The sequence below is a fragment of the Oncorhynchus gorbuscha genome, unplaced genomic scaffold, assembly GCF_021184085.1.
Source record: "Oncorhynchus gorbuscha isolate QuinsamMale2020 ecotype Even-year unplaced genomic scaffold, OgorEven_v1.0 Un_scaffold_487, whole genome shotgun sequence".
In the NCBI taxonomy this organism is placed as follows: Eukaryota; Metazoa; Chordata; class Actinopteri; order Salmoniformes; family Salmonidae; genus Oncorhynchus; species Oncorhynchus gorbuscha.
The window spans coordinates 594,142-621,975 of NW_025745317.1; the positions used below are offsets into that span (position 1 = coordinate 594,142).

The 27,834-nt window shown below is 43.8% G+C and overlaps 2 protein-coding genes across 2 annotated transcripts in view; one reads left to right on the top strand and one right to left on the bottom strand.

The window, feature by feature from the left end:
- Positions 1-27,834, bottom strand: part of LOC124018355 (L-seryl-tRNA(Sec) kinase-like) — an 86,498-nt gene that overhangs the window by 27,769 nt on the left and 30,895 nt on the right.
- LOC124018361 (short/branched chain specific acyl-CoA dehydrogenase, mitochondrial-like) lies at positions 557-27,351 on the top strand. Its single transcript, XM_046333634.1, has 11 exons — positions 557-894; positions 4,740-4,899; positions 6,630-6,733; positions 8,614-8,820; positions 15,632-15,802; positions 17,085-17,210; positions 21,065-21,247; positions 22,820-22,957; positions 23,633-23,732; positions 25,448-25,536; positions 25,689-27,351. The coding sequence occupies exons 1-10, from the start codon at positions 862-864 to the stop codon at positions 25,522-25,524; spliced, it is 1,299 nt and encodes a 432-aa protein (XP_046189590.1). The 5' UTR covers positions 557-861; the 3' UTR covers positions 25,525-25,536; positions 25,689-27,351.

Here is a 27,834-nt window from a genome sequence, read left to right on the forward strand (position 1 = left end):
TGAAAGATACGGTTATTATGATTCCAAACACCGTACAGCTATGCGGTTAATGTTCAGACCGGCTGTCGCGGCTCTTATTAATAAAACTCCCCCCTTACAGAAAACGCCTTCATCCAATGACTCTTTTCAATATAATGGAACTGAGAGCCATGATCAAAGACGAGCCATAACCATAAACCATTATGTGGGCAGTCAGTCACGATGATAAGTATTTTGTCACCCCAAAACATCTCATAACATCTCACGCAGCATGTTGATACACCGCCCATAACTCCACTACTACCGGCGTTGCTCGTTAACGTTACTTAATGTCACGTTAGTAATGTGAGCGAGACATTTTACTTACCAGCTGGTCGTCAATCACAGCACCGTAAAAAAAAATATATATATATATATATACACGACAACTTACGCTTTCCCATCCGTTCTTATGTTAATTCTAAGACCGATGTCACGATGGACATTTCAAACACTATCTAGACAATCACAATATATGTGATGACAAGTTAATGTTATCTGGTTGTGCTAAAACAAAGAGAGAGAGAGAAAGAGAGAGAGAGCAGGGAGCTCTATGTGTTATAGTAGCCATGCAACAGTAAAATGACTCCCATTTCAGAAGCACAGAGTTGACTGTCAGTGAAAAGCTCCTAGTTGGAAATACGACAGCAGAAAGAGAAAGGGTTTTGCCGAGAGAAATATGTTTATTTGATTAAAGATACCCTGCGTATATAAAATTTAAGACACGAGTAAAAGCTGATCACGTTCTGCCAGAGTGAAAGATGCGAAAAATCCGTTCCACGGTCGCTGTTTCACCCGGTCAATAGGAGAGTGAACACACTCAGATGTCAACAAGAGAAAAACATGGCTTCGCCCTTGATCCGGTGCTTCTCAAAGGTGAGACGAATAAGTCATGCAAAAGCGGTTTCTTCGTTCACATTGTTGTTTTTAGGATATGTTGTATTTGTGTAGTCATACTTCATTAGAAATACGAACTTCGATAGTGAGTGGGGTTTCTTTTTTGTAACTTTAAATTACCCCATTTCGTAACCTGCGATCACACAACGCGTTGTCTGCATGATAATAAACATGACATAACGTTAGCTAGTTAGTTACCGCCTGCGTCAGTTACACCACAAGTTACTGATGAAGAAATGTCTATCCCATCTGGTCTATCCCAAATGTCTATCCCATCTGGTCTATCCCAAATGTCTATCCCATCTGGTCTATCCCAAATGTCTATCCCATCTGGTCTATCCCAAATGTCTATCCCATCTGGTCTATCCCCCAAATGTCTATCCCATCTGGTCTATCCCAAATGTCTATCCCATCTGGTCTATCCCAAATGTCTATCCCATCTGGTCTATCCCATCTGGTCTATCCCAAATGTCTATCCCATCTGGTCTATCCCAAATGTCTATCCCATCTGGTCTATCCCAAATGTCTATCCCATCTGGTCTATCCCAAATGTCTATCCCATCTGGTCTATCCCAAATGTCTATCCCATCTGGTCTATCCCAAATGTCTATCCCATCTGGTCTATCCCAAATGTCTATCCCATCTGGTCTATCCCAAATGTCTATCCCATCTGGTCTATCCCAAATGTCTATCCCATCTGGTCTAAAATGTCTATCCCATCTGGTCTATCCCAAATGTCTATCCCATCTGGTCTATCCCAAATGTCTATCCCATCTGGTCTATCCCAAATGTCTATCCCATCTGGTCTATCCCAAATGTCTATCCCATCTGGTCTATCCCAAATGTCTATCCCATCTGGTCTATCCCAAATGTCTATCCCATCTGGTCTATCCCAAATGTCTATCCCATCTGGTCTATCCCAAATGTCTATCCCATCTGGTCTATCCCATCTGGTCTATCCCAAATGTCTATCCCAAATGTCTATCCCATCTGGTCTATCCCAAATGTCTATCCCATCTGGTCTATCCCAAATGTCTATCCCAAATGTCTATCCCAAATGTCTATCCCAAATGTCTATCCCATCTGGTCTATCCCAAATGTCTATCCCATCTGGTCTATCCCAAATGTCTATCCCATCTGGTCTATCCCAAATGTCTATCCCATCTGGTCTATCCCATCTGGTCTATCCCAAATGTCTATCCCATCTGGTCTATCCCAAATGTCTATCCCATCTGGTCTATCCCAAATGTCTATCCCATCTGGTCTATCCCAAATGTCTATCCCATCTGGTCTATCCCAAATGTCTATCCCATCTGGTCTGTCTATCCCAAATGTCTATCCCATCTGGTCTATCCCAAATGTCTATCCCATCTGGTCTATCCCAAATGTCTATCCCATCTGGTCTATCCCAAATGTCTATCCCATCTGGTCTATCCCAAATGTCTATCCCATCTGGTCTATCCCAAATGTCTATCCCATCTGGTCTATCCCATCTGGTCTATCCCAAATGTCTATCCCATCTGGTCTATCCCAAATGTCTATCCCATCTGGTCTATCCCATCTGGTCTATCCCATCTGGTCTATCCCAAATGTCTATCCCATCTGGTCTATCCCATCTGGTCTATCCCAAATGTCTATCCCAAATGTCTATCCCATCTGGTCTATCCCAAATGTCTATCCCAAATGTCTATCCCCTCTGGTCTATCCCAAATGTCTATCCCAAATGTCTATCCCATCTGGTCTATCCCAAATGTCTATCCCATCCCATCCTGCCTGTGTCACTGCTTTTTATCTTGTCCTATATAACCACCACTCCCATATCCACTCATGCTGGAGTATATGGATATATGTTTGTTGCCTGACGACTCAAACTGAATTGTTCCAGTTCTCTATTGTCGCTAGCTTGTCCATTTTAGAAATGCTCAGAAAGTGACTTTTATGTTTTTAACTGAGTGCCAAAACATTCAAGAGCTAAAGGTGCTCGAAGTTGACCTATTCTGCATACCCCACTTTACCATGAGACATGCGTGTCTTCACTACTGGAAAAACAAATAAACGGTTGAGTTTGATATCATAAAAGCTCACACAAACTGGGTTGTCAAACTATTCTATAATTTAAAAAAATATATATTTACTTTTTTTAACGTCAATGATCTAAAACCACAAACTACGATTTTTTTTCTCTCTCTCTCTCCAAATTCGCATATATGGTAGCCCTACTTGTGCCCGCCATCGGTTGAGACACAACATGCTCTTGACTACAGGGTGGGTCATTTCAATCATAGAAATGATAGAATATACCTATCCCGTCAGACCACTGTAATTTAGCTGGTACACCATTGAAATTTAAAATGTAATCAAAATATGTTTACATTTACATTTAAGTCATTTAGCAGACGCTCTTATCCAGAGCAACTTACAAATTGGTGCATTCACCTTATGGCATCCAGTGGAACAGTCACTTTACAATAGTGCATCTAAATCTTAAAGGGGGTGAGAAGGATTACTTATCCTATCCTAGGTATTCCTTAAAGAGGTGGGGTTTCAGGTGTCTCCGGAAGGTGGTGATTGACTCCGCTGTCCTGGCGTCGTGAGGGAGTTTGTTCCACCATTGGGGGGCCAGAGCAGCGAACAGTTTTGACTGGGCTGAGCGGGAGCTGTACTTCCTCAGTGGTAGGGAGGCGAGCAGGCCAGAGGTGGATGAACGCAGTGCCCTTGTTTGGGTGTAGGGCCTGATCAGAGCCTGGAGGTACTGAGATGCCGTTCCCCTCACAGCTCCGTAGGCAAGCACCATGGTCTTGTAGCGGATGCGAGCTTCAACTGGAAGCCAGTGGAGAGAACGGAGGAGCGGGGTGACGTGAGAGAACTTGGGAAGGTTGAACACCAGACGGGCTGCGGCGTTCTGGATGAGTTGAAGGGTTTAATGGCACAGGCAGGGAGCCCAGCCAACAGCGAGTTGCAGTAATCCAGACGGGAGATGACAAGTGCCTGGATTAGGACCTGTTCTTCTAATTACTACCACAAATATGGCTGCCGGTCCACCCACTGTTGAATAGCAACGTAAATGGTGATGTCTATTCTAGTATTTCTATGATGTTAATAGGTTTCCTGTGGAGGATTGACAGTATAATTTAAAACTACATATATTCCCATTGAAGTCAACGTTCTCTGATGTCTGGACCTCCAACCATATTGCCATATGTTGTAGCCCTACTTGTGGCCACCATTGGTTGAGGCAATTTTTGTTTATTTTTTTCTGGTGATGAAGACATGGATGTCTCATGGTATGATGGGGTATGCAGAATAGGTCACCTTTGGCTCTTGAATGTTTTGGCATTCATGTCCAAAAACTCACTTTCTGAGCACTTCTACGACGGGCAAATATGTGAGAAAGGTTTGGTACAAATCACAAGGGGTGCTGTCAAAAAGGGATTGAATCAAATGGATTGAATCAAATGGATTGAATCAAATGGATTGAATCAAAGGGATTGAATCAAATGGATTGAATCAAATGGATTGAATCAAATGGATTGAATCGAATCAAATGGATTGAATCAAATGGATTGAATCAAAGGGATTGAATCAAATGGATTGAATCAAATGGATTGAATCAAATGGATTGAATCAAATGGATTGAATCAAAGGGATTGAATCAAAGGGATTGAATCAAAGGGATTGAATCAAATGGATGGCTGACCGAACAAGGAGTTTGGGTAGCGGGCAAATCTTTTTTGGGGGGGATTGAGTAGAGTGGCAACTTTTCGCCTAGACACTCAAGTTGTACCGTGTCATCCATCAGCAAAAATGTACCTGTGTTATTTCAGGTTGGTAGGCAGGGGTCCCGACCATGGAGTGTGTGCCAACAGGGGCTGCGAAACAGATCCACCCGACCAGACATGTCTGCAGAGCAGGCTGCTGCTCCGGGGGTCTCCTACCCTCCACTACAGACATATTCTGAGGAGGAGGGGATGATGAGGGATGCTGGTGAGTTGGAGCATGCCGGATATACAGTAGGCCACAAAGTATATATATATATCACATACAATACCAGTCAAATGTTGACACCTACTCATTCAAGTTTCTTTTAAACATTTTTACTATTTTCTACATTGCAGAATAACAGTGAAGAAACAACTATGAAATAACACACATGGAATCATGTAGTAAGCAAAAAAAGTGTTAAACAAATCAAATAATGTTATATTTTACATTCTTAAGTATCCACCCTTTGCCTGGCACCTTTACACACTCATGGTGTTCTCTCAACCAGCTTCACGAGGAATGCTTTTCCAACAGTCTTGAAGGAGTTCCCACCAATGCTGACTTCTTGTTGGCTACTTTTCCTTCACTCTGTGGTCCAACTCATCCCAAACCATCTCAATTGAGTTGAGTTGAGGTTGGGTGATTGTGGAGGCCAGGTCATCTGATGGACAATTAGCTCTTACGCCGCCTAGAGGTGTGTTTGGGTCATTGTCCTGTTGAAAAACAAATGATAGTCCCACTAAGCCCAGACCAGATGGGATAGCATATAAATGCAGAATGCTGTGGTAGCCATGCTGGCTAAGACTGCCAAGAATTCTAAATAAATCACAGACCGTGTCACCAGCAAAGCACCCCACACCATAACACCTCCTCCTCCATGCTTCACGGTGGGAACCACACGTGCTGAGATAATCCGTTCACCTACTCTGCGTTTCAAAAAGACAGAGGTTGGAACCAAAAATGTAAAGTTTGCACTCACCAGACAAAAAGGACAGATTTCCACCAGTCTAATGTCCACTGCTCGTGTTTCTTGGCCCAAGCAAGTCTCTTCTTACTGGTGTCCTTTCGTGGATATTTTGCAGCAATTCGACCATGAAGGCCTGATTCACGCAGTCTCCTCTGAACAGTTGTTGTTGAGATGTGTCTGTTACTTGAATTCTGAAGCATTTATTTGGAGTGCAATCTGAGGCTGGTAACTCTAATGAACTTATCCTCTACAGCAGAGGTAACTCTGGGTCTTCCTTTCCTGTGGCGGTCCTCATGAGAACCAGTTTCATCAAAGCACTTGATGGTTTTTTGCGACTGCACTTGAAGAAACTTTAAAAGTTCTTGAAATTTTCCAGATTGACTGGCCTTCATGTCTTAAAGTAATGATGGACTGTCATTTATCTTTGCTTATTTGAGTTGTTCTTGCCTTGTCTTTTACCAAATAGGGCTATCTTCTGTATAATCCCCCTGCCTTGTCACAATACAACTGATTGGCCCAAACTTATTAAGAAGGAAAGAAATTCCACAAATGAACTTTTAACAAGGCACGCCTGTTAATTGAAATGCATTCCAGGTGACTACCTCATCAAGCTGGTTGAGAGAATGCCAAGAGTGTGCAAAGCTGTCATCAATAATATATAATAATATATGCCATTTAGCAGACAAGGTAAAGGGTGGCTACTATATTACATATATTTAGTTATTTCATAGTTGTGATGTCTTCACTATTATTCTACAATGTAGAAAGTAGTTAAAATAAAGAAAAACCCTGGAATGAGTAGGTGTGTCCAAACCTTTGACTTTGTGTGATTATATATAGCTAGCACTAAAACCAACCAATAAGATTTAAGAAACAGACTGGATCATGCTATGGATTGGTCTAATTTGTCATGAATTTGGTTTTATGTAAGTTCAATTCATTAAAGTCACATTGCATTTCATTTTAATGTCCCACATTTGAACAGTGAACAAGTTTGCACAGGAGCGTCTTGCCCCGTTTGTGTCGAAGATGGACGAAAACTCTCTCATGGACCCGGAAGTGATAAAGTCACTCTTTGAACAGGGGTATGTGTTTCTCTTCTTTACCTCCTATGGTCATTAGGCTCAGGGCATTTCCATGTGAAAGGACCCATTTAGAACCAACGTGAAGCTCATAGGGGCATTTCCATGTAAAAGGACCCATTTAGAACCAACGTGAAGCTCATAGGGGCATTTCCATGTAAAAGGACCCATTTAGAACCAACGTGAAGCTCATAGGGGCATTTCCATGTAAAAGGACCCATTTAGAACCAACGTGAAGCTCATAGGGGCATTTCCATGTAAAAGGACCCATTTAGAACCAACGTGAAGCTCATAGGGGCATTTCCATGTAAAAGGACCCATTTAGAACCAACTTGAAGTGGGGGTCAAATTTAAAGCTAAATGGACACTGCCCTGTTGTCAAAAGGACACTACCCTGTTGTCCAAAAGGACACTACCCTGTTGTCCAAAAGGACACTACCCTGTTGTCCAAAAGGACAAAATCAAATCAAATCAAATTTATTTATATAGCCCTTCGTACATCAGCTGATATCTCAAAGTGCTGTACAGAAACCCAGCCTAAAACCCCAAACAGCAAACAATGCAGGTGTAAAAGCACGGTGGCTAGGAAAAACTCCCTAGAAAGGCCAAAACCTAGGAAGAAACCTAGAGAGGAACCGGGCTATGTGGGGTGGCCAGTCCTCTTCTGGCTGTGCCGGGTAGAGATTATAACAGAACATGACCAAGATGTTCAAATGTTCATAAATGACCAGCATGGTCAAATAATAATAAGGCAGAACAGTTGAAACTGGAGCAGCAGCACAGTCAGGTGGACTGGGGACAGCAAGGAGCCATCATGTCAGGTAGTCCTGGGGCACGGTCCTAGGGCTCAGGTCCTCCGAGAGAGAGAAAGAAAGAGAGAATTAGAGAGAGCATATGTGGGGTGGCCAGTCCTCTTCTGGCTGTGCCGGGTGGAGATTATAACAGAACGTGGCCAAGATGTTCAAATGTTCATAAATGACCAGCATGGTTGAATAATAGTAAGGCAGAACAGTTGAAACTGGAGCAGGAGCATGGCCAGGTGGACTGGGGACAGCAAGGAGTCCTCATGTCAGGTAGTCCTGGGACATGGTCCTAGGGCCCAGGCCAGTTGAAACTGGAGCAGCAGCATGGCCAGGTGGTCCTAGGGCTCCGGTCCTCCGAGAGAGAGAAAGAAAGAGAGAAGGAGAGAATTAGAGAACGCACACTTAGATTCACACAGGACACCTGAATAGGACAGGAGAAGTACTCCAGATAAACAAACTGACCCTAGCCCCCCGACACATAAACTACTGCAGCATAAATACTGGAGGCTGAGACAGGAGGGGTCAGGAGACACTGTGGTCCCATCCGAGGACACCCCCGGACAGGGCCAAACAGGAAGGATATAACCCCACCCACTTTGCCAAAGCACAGCCCCCACACCACTACACTACCCTGTTGTCCAAAAGGACACTACCCTGTTGTCCAAAAGGACACTACCCTGTTGTCCAAAAGGACACTACCCTGTTGTCCAAAAGGACACTACCCTGTTGTCCAAAAGGACACTACCCTGTTGTCCAAAAGGACACTGCCCTGTTGTCCAAAAGGACACTGCCCTGTTGTCCAAAAGGACACTGCCCTGTTGTCCAAAAGGACACTGCCCTGTTGTCCAAAATGAACACTACCCTGTTGTCCAAAAGGACACTGCCCTGTTGTCCAAAATGGACACTGCCCTGTTGTCCAAAATGAACACTACCCTGTTGTCCAAAAGGACACTGCCCTGTTGTCCAAAAGGACACTGCCCTGTTGACAACAAGGACACGTTAAAGTCTGTCCTGAACACCACCCTGCTGTATGTACCTGAGTATTCCCCATTAATTTGTCAGATGATTCATTGTCACTTCCCAGCTGATGGGCATAGAGATCGACCCGGAGTACGGAGGCACCGGCTCCACGTTCTTCTCCTCCATCCTGGTCATTGAGGAGCTGGCCAAAGTGGACGCCTCCGTGGCCGTGCTGTGTGACATCCAGAACACCCTCATCAACACGCTGTTCACCAAGCTGGGGACCGCAGCCCAGAAAGAGCGTTATCTCAGCCGGCTGTCAACAGACATGGTGAGTGATTTAAAAAATATATATATTTTTTTTTTACAGGGACAGTGCACATTAATCAACGTTTCAGTAAAAGTGCCGGTTTTAGCCAGCCGGCTAATTTTCAACCGCAGTCCCTGGGCAGGTTATTAAAAACAATTACAATATAGACAATAGCAACATAGAACAAGCAAGACATAGCATACAGACAGAGCAACATAGAACAAAAAGCAGCAAGACAAAATTCATAAAAGCAACAGTGTTTCCACACCTCACAAGCTACAGACAACAGACAACATGGAAAGCGGCAACACACAGCTAGGGATTATGATCACAAATCTGATTGACCTTTAGCCAGGTCTTCAAGCATTTTGTGAAAGTGTGATATGTGGTGCAGTTATGTGTGTCTGATGGCAGTGTATTCCAGACATGGGAAGCTCTCACAGAGAATGCAGATTTACTAAAGGTGCTTTTCCTTAGGGGAACTATACAGTCACCTCTCATGGCAGACCTTGTGGATCTGCTGCCATATGTCTGGGTTTTCTGTTTAACAAAAATATTGAGTGGAGGGGGAGCCAGGCCATTAAGGATCTTGAATACAAGACATGCGTCGGTGTATTGCACAAGATTTTCCCAACTCAGGAGCTCATGCTTTCTGAGGATGTAACAGTGATGATGGCTATTGGGCTTCCTATCAAGCACTTTGAGAGCCTGTTTGTAGACAGACTGAATAGGTTTTAATGTTGTACAGGAAGCTTGGGCCCAACTAGTCAAGCAGTATGTTAAGTGGGGGAGTATCATAGAGTTGAAGTACAGTTTTGCTACCTCTGTAGTCAAACAATTTCGTATAAATCGGAAATTAGCTAGGTTGAATTTAGTTATTTGAATTACCTTTTTCACATGCTTTTTAAAAGAGAGGTTGGAATCAAGTATGATGCCAAGGTACTTAAAATCAGATACCAGCTGTAGCTTCTCCCCTGACACACAGACATCTGGCTCAGTAGCATCAGATACCACCTGGAGCTTCTCCCCTGACACATAGACATCTGGCTCAGTAGCATCAGATACCACCTGGAGCTTCTCCCCTGAAACATAGACATCTGGCTCAGTAGCATCAGATACCACCTGGAGCTTCTCCCCTGACACATAGACATCTGGCTCAGTAGCATCAGATACCACCTGGAGCTTCTCCCCTGAAACATAGACATCTGGCTCAGTAGCATCTGTTGCCCTCTTTGTGAAGAACATGCAAACAGTTTTTTTCACATTGAGATGCAAACACGAGACACTGAGCCACTTTGTAACCTGGACCATTACAGTAGTGAGTTCTTGTGCAGCTTGTTGTTTGCTCTTTCCATGCACATATATCACTGTATCATCTGCATACATTTGAACTTCAGACCCAGTACAGACAGAAGGCAGATCATTAATGTACAGGGTTAGGGTTACAGGTTGCGTGTCAAATTGATTTTATTCAACGGGTTTCTAGCCGAGAGGAAGAATGTGGCCTATGTGTTTTGATTTAAGGGTAGTGAGAGGTAGTGTGTATCTATGTGTTTTGATTTAAGGGTCGTGAGAAGTAGTGTGTTTTGATTTAAGGGTAGTGAGAGGTAGTGTGTTTTGATTTAAGGGTAGTGAGAAGTAGTGTGTTTTGATTTAAGGGTAGTGAGAGGTAGTGTGTTTTGATTTAAGGGTAGTGAGAGGTAGTGTGTTTTGATTTAAGGGTAGTGAGAGGTAGTGTGTATCTATGTGTTTTGATTTAAGGGTAGTGAGAGGTAGTGTGTTTTGATTTAAGGGTAGTGAGAGGTAGTGTGTATCTATGTGTGTTTTGATTTAAGGGTAGTGAGAGGTAGTGTGTTTTGATTTAAGGGTAGTGAGAGGTAGTGTGTATCTATGTGTGTTTTGATTTAAGGGTAGTGAGAGGTAGTGTGTATCTATGTGTGTTTTGATTTAAGGGTAGTGAGAGGTAGTGTGTATCTATGTGTTTTGATTTAAGGGTAGTGAGAGGTAGTGTGTATCTATGTGTTTTGATTTAAGGGTAGTGAGAGGTAGTGTGTTTTGATTTAAGGGTAGTGAGAGGTAGTGTGTTTTGATTTAAGGGTAGTGAGAGGTAGTGTGTTTTGATTTAAGGGTAGTGAGAGGTAGTGTGTTTTGATTTAAGGGTAGTGAGAGGTAGTGTGTTTTGATTTAAGGGTAGTGAGAGGTAGTGTTTATCTATGTGTTTTGATTTAAGGGTAGTGAGAGGTAGTGTGTTTTGATTTAAGGGTAGTGAGAGGTAGTGTGTTTTGATTTAAGGGTAGTGAGAGGTAGTGTGTTTTGATTTAAGGGTAGTGAGAGGTAGTGTGTTTTGATTTAAGGGTAGTGAGAGGTAGTGTTTATCTATGTGTTTTGATTTAAGGGTAGTGAGAGGTAGTGTGTATCTATGTGTTTTGATTTAAGGGTAGTGAGAGGTAGTGTGTATCTATGTGTTTTGATTTAAGGGTAGTGAGAGGTAGTGTGTTTTGATTTAAGGGTAGTGAGAGGTAGTGTGTTTTGATTTAAGGGTAGTGAGAGGTAGTGTGTTTTGATTTAAGGGTAGTGAGAGGTAGTGTGTTTTGATTTAAGGGTAGTGAGAGGTAGTGTGTTTTGATTTAAGGGTAGTGAGAGGTAGTGTGTTTTGATTTAAGGGTAGTGAGAGGTAGTGTTTATCTATGTGTTTTGATTTAAGGGTAGTGAGAGGTAGTGTGTATCTATGTGTTTTGATTTAAGGGTAGTGAGAGGTAGTGTGTATCTATGTGTTTTGATTTAAGGGTAGTGAGAGGTAGTGTGTTTTGATTTAAGGGTAGTGAGAGGTAGTGTGTTTTGATTTAAGGGTAGTGAGAGGTATTGTGTTTTGATTTAAGGGTAGTGAGAGGTAGTGTGTTTTGATTTAAGGGTAGTGAGAGGTAGTGTGTTTTGATTTAAGGGTAGTGAGAGGTATTGTGTTTTGATTTAAGGGTAGTGAGAGGTAGTGTGTTTTGATTTAAGGGTAGTGAGAGGTAGTGTGTTTTGATTTAAGGGTAGTGAGAAGTAGTGTGTTTTGATTTAAGGGTAGTGAGAGGTAGTGTGTTTTGATTTAAGGGTAGTGAGAGGTAGTGTGTATCTATGTGTTTTGATTTAAGGGTAGTGAGAGGTAGTGTGTTTTGATTTAAGGGTAGTGAGAGGTAGTGTGTTTTGATTTAAGGGTAGTGAGAGGTAGTGTGTTTTGATTTAAGGGTAGTGAGAGGTAGTGTGTTTTGATTTAAGGGTAGTGAGAGGTAGTGTGTTTTGATTTAAGGGTAGTGAGAGGTAGTGTGTTTTGATTTAAGGGTAGTGAGAGGTAGTGTGTTTTGATTTAAGGGTAGTGAGAGGTAGTGTGTTTTGATTTAAGGGTAGTGAGAGGTAGTGTGTTTTGATTTAAGGGTAGTGAGAGGTAGTGTGTTTTGATTTAAGGGTAGTGAGAGGTAGTGTGTTTTGATTTAAGGGTAGTGAGAGGTAGTGTTTATCTATGTGTTTTGATTTAAGGGTAGTGAGAGGTAGTGTGTATCTATGTGTTTTGATTTAAGGGTAGTGAGAGGTAGTGTGTATCTATGTGTTTTGATTTAAGGGTAGTGAGAGGTAGTGTGTTTTGATTTAAGGGTAGTGAGAGGTAGTGTGTTTTGATTTAAGGGTAGTGAGAGGTATTGTGTTTTGATTTAAGGGTAGTGAGAGGTAGTGTGTTTTGATTTAAGGGTAGTGAGAGGTAGTGTGTTTTGATTTAAGGGTAGTGAGAGGTAGTGTGTATCTATGCGTTTTGATTTAAGGGTAGTGAGAGGTAGTGTGTATCTATGCGTTTTGATTTAAGGGTAGTGAGAGGTAGTGTGTTTTGATTTAAGGGTAGTGAGAGGTAGTGTGTTTTGATTTAAGGGTAGTGAGAGGTAGTGTGTTTTGATTTAAGGGTAGTGAGAGGTAGTGTGTTTTGATTTAAGGGTAGTGAGAGGTAGTGTGTTTTGATTTAAGGGTAGTGAGAGGTAGTGTGTTTTGATTTAAGGGTAGTGAGAGGTAGTGTGTTTTGATTTAAGGGTAGTGAGAGGTAGTGTGTATCTATGCGTTTTGATTTAAGGGTAGTGAGAGGTAGTGTGTTTTGATTTAAGGGTAGTGAGAGGTAGTGTGTTTTGATTTAAGGGTAGTGAGAGGTAGTGTGTTTTGATTTAAGGGTAGTGAGAGGTAGTGTGTTTTGATTTAAGGGTAGTGAGAGGTAGTGTGTTTTGATTTAAGGGTAGTGAGAGGTAGTGTGTTTTGATTTAAGGGTAGTGAGAGGTAGTGTGTTTTGATTTAAGGGTAGTGAGAGGTAGTGTTTATCTATGTGTTTTGATTTAAGGGTAGTGAGAGGTAGTGTGTATCTATGTGTTTTGATTTAAGGGTAGTGAGAGGTAGTGTGTATCTATGTGTTTTGATTTAAGGGTAGTGAGAGGTAGTGTGTTTTGATTTAAGGGTAGTGAGAGGTAGTGTGTTTTGATTTAAGGGTAGTGAGAGGTAGTGTGTTTTGATTTAAGGGTAGTGAGAGGTAGTGTGTTTTGATTTAAGGGTAGTGAGAGGTAGTGTGTTTTGATTTAAGGGTAGTGAGAGGTAGTGTGTTTTGATTTAAGGGTAGTGAGAGGTAGTGTTTATCTATGTGTTTTGATTTAAGGGTAGTGAGAGGTAGTGTGTATCTATGTGTTTTGATTTAAGGGTAGTGAGAGGTAGTGTGTATCTATGTGTTTTGATTTAAGGGTAGTGAGAGGTAGTGTGTTTTGATTTAAGGGTAGTGAGAGGTAGTGTGTTTTGATTTAAGGGTAGTGAGAGGTATTGTGTTTTGATTTAAGGGTAGTGAGAGGTAGTGTGTTTTGATTTAAGGGTAGTGAGAGGTAGTGTGTTTTGATTTAAGGGTAGTGAGAAGTAGTGTGTTTTGATTTAAGGGTAGTGAGAGGTAGTGTGTTTTGATTTAAGGGTAGTGAGAGGTAGTGTGTATCTATGTGTTTTGATTTAAGGGTAGTGAGAGGTAGTGTGTTTTGATTTAAGGGTAGTGAGAGGTAGTGTGTTTTGATTTAAGGGTAGTGAGAGGTAGTGTGTTTTGATTTAAGGGTAGTGAGAGGTAGTGTGTTTTGATTTAAGGGTAGTGAGAGGTAGTGTGTTTTGATTTAAGGGTAGTGAGAGGTAGTGTGTTTTGATTTAAGGGTAGTGAGAGGTAGTGTGCTTTGATTTAAGGGTAGTGAGAGGTAGTGTGTTTTGATTTTAGGGTAGTGAGAGGTAGTGTGTTTTGATTTAAGGGTAGTGAGAAGTAGTGTGTTTTGATTTAAGGGTAGTGAGAGGTAGTGTGTTTTGATTTAAGGGTAGTGAGAGGTAGTGTGTTTTGATTTAAGGGTAGTGAGAGGTAGTGTGTATCTATGTGTTTTGATTTAAGGGTAGTGAGAGGTAGTGTGTTTTGATTTAAGGCTGTACTAGTAAGTTGACATAAAGCTTCTGATCATGTAGCTAACGTCTCTGGATTACAGCCAGTAGAGGGAGCTACTGGTTCACAAGACATTTAACAGACCTACAACGCCTTCAGAAAAGATCCACTTCACGTTTAAACACATTGTGTTGTTGTTACAGCCTGAATTTAAAATGGATTCAATTGGGATTTTTTTAATGCATCGTGTTATGGGTATGCTTGTAATCGTAAAGTACTGGGGAGTTTTTCAGGATAAAAAAGAGCTAAGTACAGGTAAAGTCCTAGAGAAAAACCTGCTTCATTCTTCACTCTGTTGTTTCTTCTTCGTGTTGTATCTTGGACCATATTTTACAGCTGTTTCTTCTTTGTGTTGTATCTTGGACCATATTTTACAGCTGTTTCTTCTTCTTCTTCTTCTTCGTGTTGTATCTTGGACCATATTTTACAGCTGAGGTTTTATATTGTGCCTACGATTGGTTGAGACACAACAGGATCTTGAATACAGGGTGGATATAATGTTTTGGCTGATAAATGGTACTGTAGTTCCAGACCTGTCCATGTAATGATGCTGACACCTTGTTGTCCTGTAGGTTGGTAGTTCCAGACCTGTCCATGTAATGACACCTTGTTGTCCTGTAGTTCCAGACCTGTCCATGTAATGACACCTTGTTGTCCTGTAGTTCCAGACCTGTCCATGTAATGATGCTGATACCTTGTTGTCCTGTCCTGTAGTTCCAGACCTGTCCATGTAATGATGCTGATACCTTGTTGTCCTGTAGTTCCAGACTTGTCCATGTAATGATGCTGACACCTTGTTGTCCTGTAGTTCCAGACCTGTCCATGTAATGATACCTTGTTGTCCTGGACTGTAGTTCCAGACCTGTCCATGTAATGATGCTGACACCTTGTTGTCCTGTATTTCCAGACCTGTCCATGTAATGATGCTGACACCTTGTTGTCCTGTAGTTCCAGACCTGTCCATGTAATGATGCTGATACCTTGTTGTCCTGTAGTTCCAGACCTGTCCATGTAATGATGCTGATACCTTGTTGTCCTGTAGTTCCAGACCTGTCCATGTAATGATACCTTGTTGTCCTGTAGGTTGGTAGTTCCAGACCTGTCCATGTAATGATACCTTGTTGTCCTGTCCTGTAGGTTGGTAGATCCAGACCTGTCCATGTAATGATACCTTGTTGTCCTGTAGGTTGGTAGATCCAGACCTGTCCGTGTAATGATACCTTGTTGTCCTGTCCTGTAGATCCAGACCTGTCCGTGTAATGATACCTTGTTGTCCTGTCCTGTAGATCCAGACCTGTCCATGTAATGATACCTTGTTGTCCTGTAGTTCCAGACCTGTCCATGTAATGATACCTTGTTGTCCTGTAGGTTGGTAGTTTCTGCCTGTCAGAAGCAGAGTCGGGGAGCGATGCCTTCTCTCTGAAGACGCGTGCTGACAAACACGGAGACTATTACGCCATCAACGGCTCCAAGATGTGGATCAGCAACGCAGAGCAGGCCGGGGTGTTTCTGGTGATGGCCAACGTGGACCCGTCTGCTGTGAGTTCAACCCCACGCAGTCACCACCCCACGCAGTCACCAACCCACGCATTCACAAACCAAACCCACGCAGTCACAAACCAATCCCACGCAGTCACCAACCCACCCAACCCACGCAGTCACCACCCCACGCAGTCACCACCCCACGCAGTCACCACCCCAACCCACGCAGTCACCACCCCAACCCACGCAGTCACCACCCCAACCCACGCAGTCACCAACCCAACCCACGCAGTCACCAACCCACGCAGTCACCAACCCACGCAGTCACCAACCCACGCAGTCACCAACCCACGTAGTCACCAACCCACGCAGTCACAACCCCACGCAGTCACCAAACAAACCCACGCAGTCACCAACCCAGCCACGCAGTCACCAACCAAATACACACAGTCACTAACCAAATACACGCAGTCACCAACCAAACTCACGCAGTCACCGACCAAACCCACGCAGTTTCTCCTTAGTGTTTGTCTTGTCTTCAGACTGTAGAGGAGTTTCTCCTTAGTGTTTGTCTTCAGACTGTAGAGGAGTTTCTCCTTAGTGTTTGTCTTCAGACTGTAGAGGAGTTTCTCCTTAGTGTTTGTCTTCAGACTGTAGAGGAGTTTCTCCTTAGTGTTTGTCTTGTCTTCAAACTGTAGAGGAGTTTCTCCTTAGTGTTTGTCTTCAGACTGTAGAGGAGTTTCTCCTTAGTGTTTGTCTTGTCTTCAGGCTGTAGAGGAGTTTCTCCTTAGTGTTTGTCTTGTCTTCAGACTGTAGAGGAGTTTCTCCTTAGTGTTTGTCTTCAGACTGTAGAGGAGTTTCTCCTTAGTGTTTGTCTTCAGGCTGTAGAGGAGTTTCTCCTTAGTGTTTGTCTTGTCTTCAGACTGTAGAGGAGTTTCTCCTTAGTGTTTGTCTTCAGACTGTAGAGGAGTTTCTCCTTAGTGTTTGTCTTCAGACTGTAGAGGAGTTTCTCCTTAGTGTTTGTCTTCAGACTGTAGAGGAGTTTCTCCTTAGTGTTTGTCTTCAGACTGTAGAGGAGTTTCTCCTTAGTGTTTGTCTTCAGACTGTAGAGGAGTTTCTCCTTAGTGTTTGTCTTCAGACTAGAGGAGTTTCTCCTTAGTGTTTGTCTTCAGACTGTAGAGGAGTTTCTCCTTAGTGTTTGATATGTCCTGTTGAGTGGTAGCTCCTAGGAAACAGCTCCTTCCTGGTTTACACACTGTTGTAACCTGTGTACGTGACCAATAAAGTTTTATTTTGTATCCAGCAGTAAATGACAGTAAACGTCCTCTTTTGTCGACAGGGTCACAGAGGTATCACCTGCTTCATCGTGGACAGAGACACAGAGGGGCTTCAGATCGGCAAGAAGGAGAACAAACTGGGTCTGAGAGCTTCTTCAACCTGTCCTCTCAACCTGGATAACATCAAGGTAGGTAGACTCTTCAACCTGTCCTCTCAACCTGGATAACATCAAGGTAGGTAGACTCTTCAACCTGTCCTCTCAACCTGGACAACATCAAGGTAGGTAGGCTCTTCAACCTGGACAACATCAAGGTAGGTAGGCTCTTCAACCTGGATAATATCAAGGTAGGTAGACTCAGAAGCATGTTGATTGAATGATAATGTGTGGATCAGAAGCATGTTGATTGAATGATAATGTAATGTGTGGATCAGAAGCATGTTGATTGAATGATAATGTGTGGATCAGAAGCATGTTGATTGAATGATAATGTGTGGATCAGAAGCATGTTGATTGAATGATAATGTGTGGATCAGAAGCATGTTGATTGAATGATAAAGTAATGTGTGGATCAGAAGCATGTTGATTGAATGATAATGTAATGTGTGTGTGTATAATAACGACTCTACCTTCTAGCTGCGTATATGAAATGTGTCTGTACTCTCTAGAAGTATCAGTATTTTACATTCTGTCTATATATTTTGTCGGGCTGAACCCGTTTAGTCGACTGGTCCATTGATTGGCTGTTGGTCGACCATGTGATTTGCGTCTGTCCGAGTGGACCAATCCGTTGCAGGGGGCCGTGTGGATGTCGTAGTCCATCACTGTTAGACGTGCTACTGAGGTTATATTATGGGTTATATTATGGGTTATATTATGTTAGAACAACGGTGCGACACTAATCAGTAAATAAATATTATTTTATAACGAATGCTCTTTTCTCCCACGTTGGATAGCAGGTCGCTGTCCGCGGTTCTGAACCGTTGAATTTGCCCCTCTTTCCTTACACCGCGTTGCTATGGTAACCAGCATGTCGGTTACCGTTGCTATGTACATAATAGCAAAGTTAACCAGCATATTTGTTACCTCCGCGTTGCGTCGTGCCTAAGAACAGCCCGTAGCCGTTTTATATTGGCCACACCCCCTCGGGCCTTTATTTCTTAAACATAGACTTACTGGTAGCGATCATCCGTTCGCTCATGTCGTCACACAGCATTACGAGTCATTCATGCTTTAGAAATGTAAATCAAAACATTTTAGTTTTAAAAGGAAAGAAAGGTAGCCTTGAATAATTAGCCTAAACAATAAATTATTTTACAATCGGTTATGAACAAGACTCTCTGGTACACTTACAATTGTTTACACTGTTTACTGTTACTCTACTCTACACTACTCTGTTTACTGTTCCTTAATAACTCTGTTACTCTACTCTACACTACTCTGTTTACTGTTCCTTAATAACTCTGTTACTCTACTCTACACTACTCTGTTTACTGTTCCTTAATAACTCTGTTACTCTACTCTACACTACTCTGTTTACTGTTCCTTAATAACTCTGTTACTCTACACTACTCTGTTTACTGTTCCTTAATAACTCTGTTACTCTACTCTACACTACTCTGTTTACTGTTCCTTAATAACTCTGTTACTCTACTCTACACTACTCTGTTTACTGTTCCTTAATAACTCTGTTACTCTACTCTACACTACTCTGTTTACTGTTCCTTAATAACTCTGTTACTCTACTCTACACTACTCTGTTTACTGTTCCTTAATAACTCTGTTACTCTACACTACTCTGTTTACTGTTCCTTAATAACTCTGTTACTCTACTCTACACTACTCTGTTTACTGTTCCTTAATAACTCTGTTACTCTACTCTACACTACTCTGTTTACTGTTCCTTAATAACTCTGTTACTCTACTCTACACTACTCTGTTTACTGTTCCTTAATAACTCTGTTACTCTACTCTACACTACTCTGTTTACTGTTCCTTAATAACTCTGTTACTCTACTCTACACTACTCTGTTTACTGTTCCTTAATAACTCTGTTACTCTACACTACTCTGTTTACTGTTCCTTAATAACTCTGTTACTCTACTCTACACTACTCTGTTTACTGTTCCTTAATAACTCTGTTACTCTACACTACTCTGTTTACTGTTCCTTAATAACTCTGTTACTCTACTCTACACTACTCTGTTTACTGTTCCTTAATAACTCTGTTACTCTACTCTACACTACTCTGTTTACTGTTCCTTAATAACTCTGTTACTCTACTCTACACTACTCTGTTTACTGTTCCTTAATAACTCTGTTACTCTACTCTACACTACTCTGTTTACTGTTCCTTAATAACTCTGTTACTCTACTCTACACTACTCTGTTTACTGTTCCTTAATAACTCTGTTACTCTACTCTACACTACTCTGTTTACTGTTCCTTAATAACTCTGTTACTCTACACTACTCTGTTTACTGTTCCTTAATAACTCTGTTACTCTACTCTACACTACTCTGTTTACTGTTCCTTAATAACTCTGTTACTCTACTCTACACTACTCTGTTTACTGTTCCTTAATAACTCTGTTACTCTACTCTACACTACTCTGTTTACTGTTCCTTAATAACTCTGTTACTCTACTCTACACTACTCTGTTTACTGTTCCTTAATAACTCTGTTACTCTACTCTACACTACTCTGTTTACTGTTCCTTAATAACTCTGTTACTCTACTCTACACTACTCTGTTTACTGTTCCTTAATAACTCTGTTACTCTACTCTACACTACTCTGTTTACTGTTCCTTAATAACTCTGTTACTCTACTCTACACTACTCTGTTTACTGTTCCTTAATAACTCTGTTACTCTACTCTACACTACTCTGTTTACTGTTCCTTAATAACTCTGTTACTCTACACTGTTCCAAATGGTTAGAATTTGTGTTGTAATCGAACAGCTGCTTTGGTGTTTTTCTTGTACCTCTAGAAGTTTCCACAACTAAATCAAAAAATGTCTTCCGCATATCTGATTTTCCCGTTTCCTCCTGAGCAACCAGTAAACATTCCCCCTGTTTTTTCAAAGTTTCTTATTCACATCCTCCGTATCCATTTTGCTGTCAATGTGTTCGGAGTTTATAACCAATTTTATAGTGATTTATGATAGGATATAGGTCAGGTCCTATTGGTCACATACATGTCACGTAAAGAGGGCGAGGACTAGACTGATTTAGACGGACAAATGTACGCTAACAGAACTTTTCAGTCAGAGAAACAAGTAGAAACGTCTGTAATTATGTTGCAGCACGGACAGCACAATAAACACTATTATTTTCCACCATAATTTGCAAATAAATTCATTAAAAATCCTACAATGTGATTTTCTGGATTTTTTTTCCCTCATTTTGTCTGTCATAGTTGAAGTGGACCTATGATGAAAATTACAGGCCTCTCATCTTTTTAAGTGGGAGAACATGCACAATTGGTGGCTGACTAAATACTTTTTTGCCCCACTGTACATGTCACTTAAAGAGGGCGAGGACTAATTATGGGCGAGGACTAATTATGTTGCAGCACGGACAGCACAATAAACACTATTGGTGTATTGTGGTGCCTGCTAGCTGCAGCAGGGAGGAGAGCGGGACAACGTGCCTCAGTCACTCGCTGCCTTTAAAAAAAAAATGATTTGTTACCCAGCGCTGCAAGTGCCGTCAAACACCCTCTTGAATCGTTTTGTGTCTTTAATTATTTAATCAAACAGTGCGCTTAAAGCATCAGACAAGCTCAGTGAATGTAGTTGATTTGATTAAAACACACAGGGTGTGTCTATATATGAATGAAAAAATGAACTTTAAAAAAATGTCAACCAATGGATTGGTCGAAAGAACTGAGGGACTCTTGGTCGACCCGAGAGTTGTTTTCGTCGGAGGACGGAGCCTAATATTTTGTCTGTTGTTGGCACCAAACACTTCACCAAGTCAAATTCTGGGTACGTTGAAAATGTACTTTGCGAATAAAAAGTGATTTCTGGTTTTGTTGAAGGTTCCTGAGAAGAACGTCTTGGGTCAGATCGGCCACGGATACAGGTACGCCATCGGCATGCTGAACGAGGGCAGGATTGGGATCGCCGCTCAGATGCTGGGGCTGGCTCAGGGTTGCTTCGACCAGGCCGTTCCCTACACCAGACAGAGGGTTCAGTTTGGCAAACGCATCTTCGACTTCCAGGTTAAAAAAACGTATTCATTTAAAACATTTTTTTAATACATTTCCTGGTTAATCATGGAATTAATGTTTCTCCACTTGTAGGTGTTGCTGCTATGACCAGTGTGTGGCTTGCTGACTTCTATCAAACTCATCTTTGTAATTTATTTTAAAAACCTCCATTATTCTCCATCTTTAACAATAATCGAGGTCATTTAGCAGACACTTTTTAAAAAATTAATCCAAAACGACTCAGTCATGGCTGCATACATTTTAGCCTGGTTGGCCCCAGCGGGAATCGAACCCACAGCCCTGGCATTGCAAGCTCCATGCTCTACCACCTGAGCCACACAGAACCAGTGTTGTATTGGAAGGAAACTCCAGCACGCTAGTGATCATGATGCTTATATAATGTGTTACAGCACCACATCTAAAGGGTGTTCTGTAATGTGTTACAGCACCACATCTAAAGGGTGTTCTGTAATGTGTTACAGCACCACATCTAAAGGGTGTTCTGTAATGTGTTACAGCACCACATCTAAAGGGTGCTCTGTAATGTGTTACAGCACCACATCTAAAGGGTGTTCTGTAATGTATTACAGCACCACATCTAAAGGGTGTTCTGTAATGTGTTACAGCACCACATCTAAAGGGTGTTCTGTAATGTGTTACAGCACCACATCTAAAGGGTGTTCTGTAATGTGTTTCAGGCCATACAGCACCACATCTAAAGGGTGTTCTGTAATGTGTTACAGCACCACATCTAAAGGGTGCTCTGTAATGATCTAAAGGGTGTTCTGTAATGTGTTTCAGGCCATACAGCACCACATCTAAAGGGTGTTCTGTAATGTGATACAGCACCACATCTAAAGGGTGCTCTGTAATGTGTTACAGGCCATACAGCACCACATCTAAAGGGTGTTCTGTAATGTGTTACAGCACCACATCTAAAGGGTGTTCTGTAATGTGTTACAGCACCACATCTAAAGGGTGTTCTGTAATGTGTTTCAGGCCATACAGCACCACATCTAAAGGGTGTTCTGTAATGTGTTACAGCACCACATCTAAAGGGTGTTCTGTAATGTGTTACAGCACCACATCTAAAGGGTGTTCTGTAATGTGTTACAGCACCACACCTAAAGGGTGTTCTGTAATGTGTTACAGCACCACACCTAAAGGGTGTTCTGTAATGTGTTACAGCACCACATCTAAAGGGTGTTCTGTAATGTGTTACAGCACCACACCTAAAGGGTGTTCTGTAATGTGTTACAGCACCACATCTAAAGGGTGTTCTGTAATGTGTTACAGCACCACATCTAAAGGGTGTTCTGTAATGTGTTACAGCACCACATCTAAAGGGTGTTCTGTAATGTGTTACAGCACCACATCTAAAAGGTGTTCTGTAATGTGTTACAGCACCACATCTAAAGGGTGCTCTGTAATGTGTTACAGCACCACATCTAAAGGGTGCTCTGTAATGTGTTACAGCACCACATCTAAAGGGTGTTCTGTAATGTGTTACAGCACCACATCTAAAGGGTGTTCTGTAATGTGTTACAGCACCACATCTAAAAGGTGCTCTGTAATGTGTTACAGGCCATGCAGCACCAGATCGCCCATGTAGCCACCCAGATAGAGGCTGCCAGGCTGCTTACCTACAACGCTGCCCGGCTGAAGGAGGCAGGACGACCTTTCATCAAGGAGGCCTGCATGGCCAAGTACTTCACCTCAGAGGTGAGCTGAATGTAAAGACCAAGGCCCACGTTCTTACAGCGTCTCAGAGTGCTGATCTACGATCATATAATCACTGGACTGGTCCTGTATCAGAACCCTGCTCGGAGAGGGTACCGGTACCGCCCTGCTCGGAGAGGGTACCGCCCTGCTCGGAGAGGGTACCGCCCTGCTCGGAGAGGGTACCGCCCTGCTCGGAGAGGGTACCGCCCTGCTCGGAGAGGGTACCGCCCTGCTCGGAGAGGGTACCGCCCTGCTCGGAGAGGGTACCGCCCTGCTCCGAGAGGGGTCCAGCCCTGCTCGGAGAGGGGTCCAGCCCTGCTCGGAGAGGGGTCCAGCCCTGCTCGGAGAGGGTCCCGCCCTGCTCGGAGAGGGGTCCCGCCCTGCTCGGAGAGGGGTCCCGCCCTGCTCGGAGAGGGGTCCCGCCCTGCTCGGAGAGGGGTGCCGCCCTGCTCGGAGAGGGGTGCCGCCCTGCTCGGAGAGGGGTGCCGCCCTGCTCGGAGAGGGGTGCCGCCCTGCTCGGAGAGGGGTCCCGCCCTGCTCGGAGAGGGGTCCCGCCCTGCTCAGAGAGCAGAGAGCTCTTCTAATAGAGGGAATGAACAGTGCAAATCCAAACTATTTCATTCAACAGCAAAGTATTTGTGTTAATTGTTCCTTGTTCTTTTCTGCGTAAATTAGGTGGCAACGTTGACCACTTCAAAATGCATCGAGTGGATGGGAGGGGTAGGCTTCACCAAAGACTACCCTGTTGAGAAGTACTACAGAGATTGTAAAATAGGTAAGTTTCTATGGCTAGTTCCAAAGCTATCCTGTACTGTTGCTATGCAACCCGGTGGGTAACATGACTCTGTGGGGTGGTGTTTAGGAACGTCATAACTACAGTTAGCTAGCTAGTTATTGGGCCACAGCAAGGTGGAGTGGGCAGGGGGGAGGTGCTGGGCTACACAGAAGGTAATCTGATCCTCGAGGAATTCCTCTGTCTGGTCTGACCTTGGTGTGCTAGGAGAGAGGGGTGGGTGCTAGGAGAAGGGGGTGGGTGCTAGGAGAAGGGGTGGGTGCTAGGAGAAGGGGGGTGGGTGCTAGGAGAAGGGGGTGGGTGCTAGGAGAAGGGGGTGGGTGCTAGGAGAGAGGGGGTGGGTGCTAGGAGAGGGGGGTGGGTGCTAGGAGAAGGGGGTGGGTGCTAGGAGAAGGGGGTGGGTGCTAGGAGAAGGGGGGTGGGTGCTAGGAGAGAGGGGGTGGGTGCTAGGAGAGAGGGGTGGGTGCTAGGAGAGAGGGGTGGGTGCTAGGAGAGAGGGGGTGGGTCCAAAATAAGAGGACGGGGCCCTGTGTGGTCCTAGGTAAGAGGACGGGGCCCTGTGGGGTCCTAGGTAAGAGGACGGGGCCCTGTGGCGTCCTAGGTAAGAGGTCGGGGCCCTGTGGGGTCCTAGGTAAGAGGACGGGGCCCTGTGGGGTCCTAGGTAAGAGGACGGGGCCCTGTGGGGTCCTAGGTAAGAGGACGGGGCCCTGTGGGGTCCTAGGTAAGAGGACGGGGCCCTGTGGGGTCCTAGGTAAGAGGACGGGGCCCTGTGGGGTCCTAGGTAAGAGGACGGGGCACCTGTGGGGTCCTAGGTAAGAGGACGGGGCACCTGTGGGGTCCTACGTAAGAGGACGGGGCACCTGTGGGGTCCTACGTAAGAGGACGGGGCCCTGTGGCGTCCTAGGTAAGAGGGCGGGGCCCTATGGCGTCCTAGGTAAGAGGACGAGGCCCTGTGTGGCGTCCTAGGTAAGAGGACGAGGCCCTGTGTGGCATCCTAGGTAAGAGGACGAGGCCCTGTGGCGTCCTAGGTAAGAAGACGAGGCCCTGTGGCGTCCTAGGTAAGAAGACTGGGCCCTGTGTGGCGTCCTAGGTAAGAGGACGAGGCCCTGTGGCGTCCTAGGTAAGAAGACTGGGCCCTGTGTGGCGTCCTAGGTAAGAGGACGGGGCCCTGTGTGGCGTCCTAGGTAAGAGGACGAGGCCCTGTGGCGTCCTAGGTAAGAAGACTGGGCCCTGTGTGGCGTCCTAGGTAAGAGGACGGGGCCCTGTGTGGCGTCCTAGGTAAGAGGACGGGGCCCTGTGTGGCGTCCTAGGTAAGAGGACGAGGCCCTGTGGCGTCCTAGGTAAGAAGACTGGGCCCTGTGTGGCGTCCTAGGTAAGAAGACTGGGCCCTGTGTGGCGTCCTAGGTAAGAGGACGTGGCCCTGTGGCGTCCTAGGTAAGAAGACTGGGCCCTGTGTGGCGTCCTAGGTAAGAGGACGGGGCGCTATTTCAGACACACCCACTCAACCAGGGTCACAGTTCCACAGACTGAGTGAACTGTTTCTCTTTGGTCCAGTACTGATTAAGGAAAACTCTCTATTTTAATTCTTGGTGGAAGTTATGGACATTAACGTGTGGTAACATGTCGTCTGTATTGTTCCATTCCAGTATGGGTGTAATGGTCATTAAACCTGGTTCTCCGTCTCTGTATCTACACAGGTACCATTTATGAGGGCACAACCAACATCCAGCTGTCCACCATGGCCAAGTTTATAGACAAGGAGTATGATCACTGACCTCCTGACCTGGTCTGATCGTATCCTCATCGTGTAGACTGACCTCCTGACCTGATCTCCTGACCTGGTCTGGCTGTTTCCTCATCGTGTAGACTGACCTCCTGACCTGATCTCCTGCCCTGGTTTGGCTGTTTCCTCATCGTGTAGACTGACCTCCTGACCTGGTCTGATCGTATCCTCATCGTGTAGCCTGACCTCCTGACCTGATCTCCTGCCCTGGTCTGGCTGTTTCCTCATCGTGTAGACTGACCTCCTGACCTGATCTCCTGCCCTGGTCTGGCTGTTTCCTCATCGTGTAGATTGACCTCCTGACCTGATCTCCTGACCTGGTCTGGCTGTTTCCTCATCGTGTAGACTGACCTCCTGACCTGGTCTGATCGTATCCTCATCGTGTAGCCTGACCTCCTGACCTGATCTCCTGCCCTGGTCTGGCTGTTTCCTCATCGTGTAGACTGACCTCCTGACCTGATCTCCTGACCTGGTCTGATCGTATCCTCATCGTGTAGACTGACCTCCTGACCTGATCTCCTGACCTGGTCTGGCTGTTTCCTCATCGTGTAGACTGATCTCCTGACCTGACCTCCTGCCCTGGTCTCCTGACCTGATCTCCTGACCGTATCCTCAGCATGTAGACTGACCTGACCTCCTGACCCGACCTCCTGACCTGATCTCCTGACCTCCTGACCTGACCTCCTGACCGTCATACACTCCTCTTTGTGACCAACTGGATTTGATCTGTCGTTGTTGAACTGTTGTGGGATTTAGGGCTCTATTCAATCTGAATGGTTGGAAGTTCAGCGTTTTACAGCATGATATGAACATTTTAAAGGCTTAGTGGAGACCGTAGACAACCTGTACCACTTCAGCCACCCAGACTGAATAGAGCCCTTAGTGTCAGACATTACTGTAGAGGTCAATGGTGAACCACTGCTGACTATATAGTACTAGAGGATGCTCCATTATCATGTTCACTTCGTCACTGTATCTGATGCTTTCCACTATGGATGGATTAATGGTTACTGGTTCCAGACCTGGAGATAGATAGTGTAACGTAGCTCTGGTGTGTTGGTACAACTGTTTCCAGACCTGTGTAAAGTAGCTCTGGGGTTTTCAACTGGTTCCAGACCTGTAGATAGATAGTGTAACATATCTCTGGTGTGTTGGAACAACTGGTTCCAGACCTGGAGATAGATAGTGTAATGTAGCTCTGGTGTTTTCAACTGGTTCCAGACCTGTTGATAGATAGTGTAACGTATCTCTGGTGTGTTGGTATTGTTGTGTATTCAACTGTTTCCAGACCTGTGTAAAGTAGCTCTGGGGTTTTCAACTGTTTCCAGACCTGTAGATAGATATTGTAACATATCTCTGGTGTGTTGGTATTGTTCAGTGTGTTCAACTGTTTTCCCCTTACTTCCAGAATGTTCCACCTCAGTACCTTGTTCTTTTTTTATACAAACGAATAAGAATACATCATGTTAATTCAACAGTATTGGTATGATTATTTACTCATCTGATTTTAAATAGTCTCAAATCAAGTGCCTTTTATCCCAGCATAGTTTGTTGTTTATTTTGTAACGCCATAAGATATAATAAGATATAATATAATCCCTCTGTTTTAGATGTCGTCTGTTGGGTGGTTTTGGCTCTACTGTTGTCACGGTAACCATGTTTACTTCGGTGGACTAGATCCATCCGGTCTTTCAGCGCCTTTACTTTATTTTAAAGATATATCTGGGGAATTAGTTTCACACAACCGGAAGAGATTGTCAACGTTTTTTACTATTCATCAACTTCTTTGACCACACTAATAAATATTGAATAAGTGTTTTTAATGATCTTGTCTCGTCTTATTTCAGCTAAGGTATTCTCGCGAAGCTATCCTTCTAAATCTCGTTTAGCTATAGCTAAAGTACCAAAGCCCAACTACTAGCAAGTCTGTTTTTCAGCCACTAGATGGCAGACATTTCCTTGTTTTTCTGAGTCTGAGAGGTGAGGTTTGTTACAGTAAAAGCCACAGGCCGTAGCCTCCAAAGAGCAGTAAATTAAAACAACTTCTAATAGCCTTGTCAGCCCTAATGTTATTTTATTGCAATTGAATTACGCTCAGGTTTCAGACTGAAGAGAACTCATTAAATAATTCACTCTCTCAGGAGCAGTTTGTCAAGATAGATAAGATTGATTAGATTTCCGTACGAGACCCGGTCTTGTCCATACAATACAAGGGATATTGTTCTCTCCCCAGACAGCGTAGTTAGTACACACACAACATGGTGGACCAATATCAGCTGTCTGCCAGTAATTATATCTGTT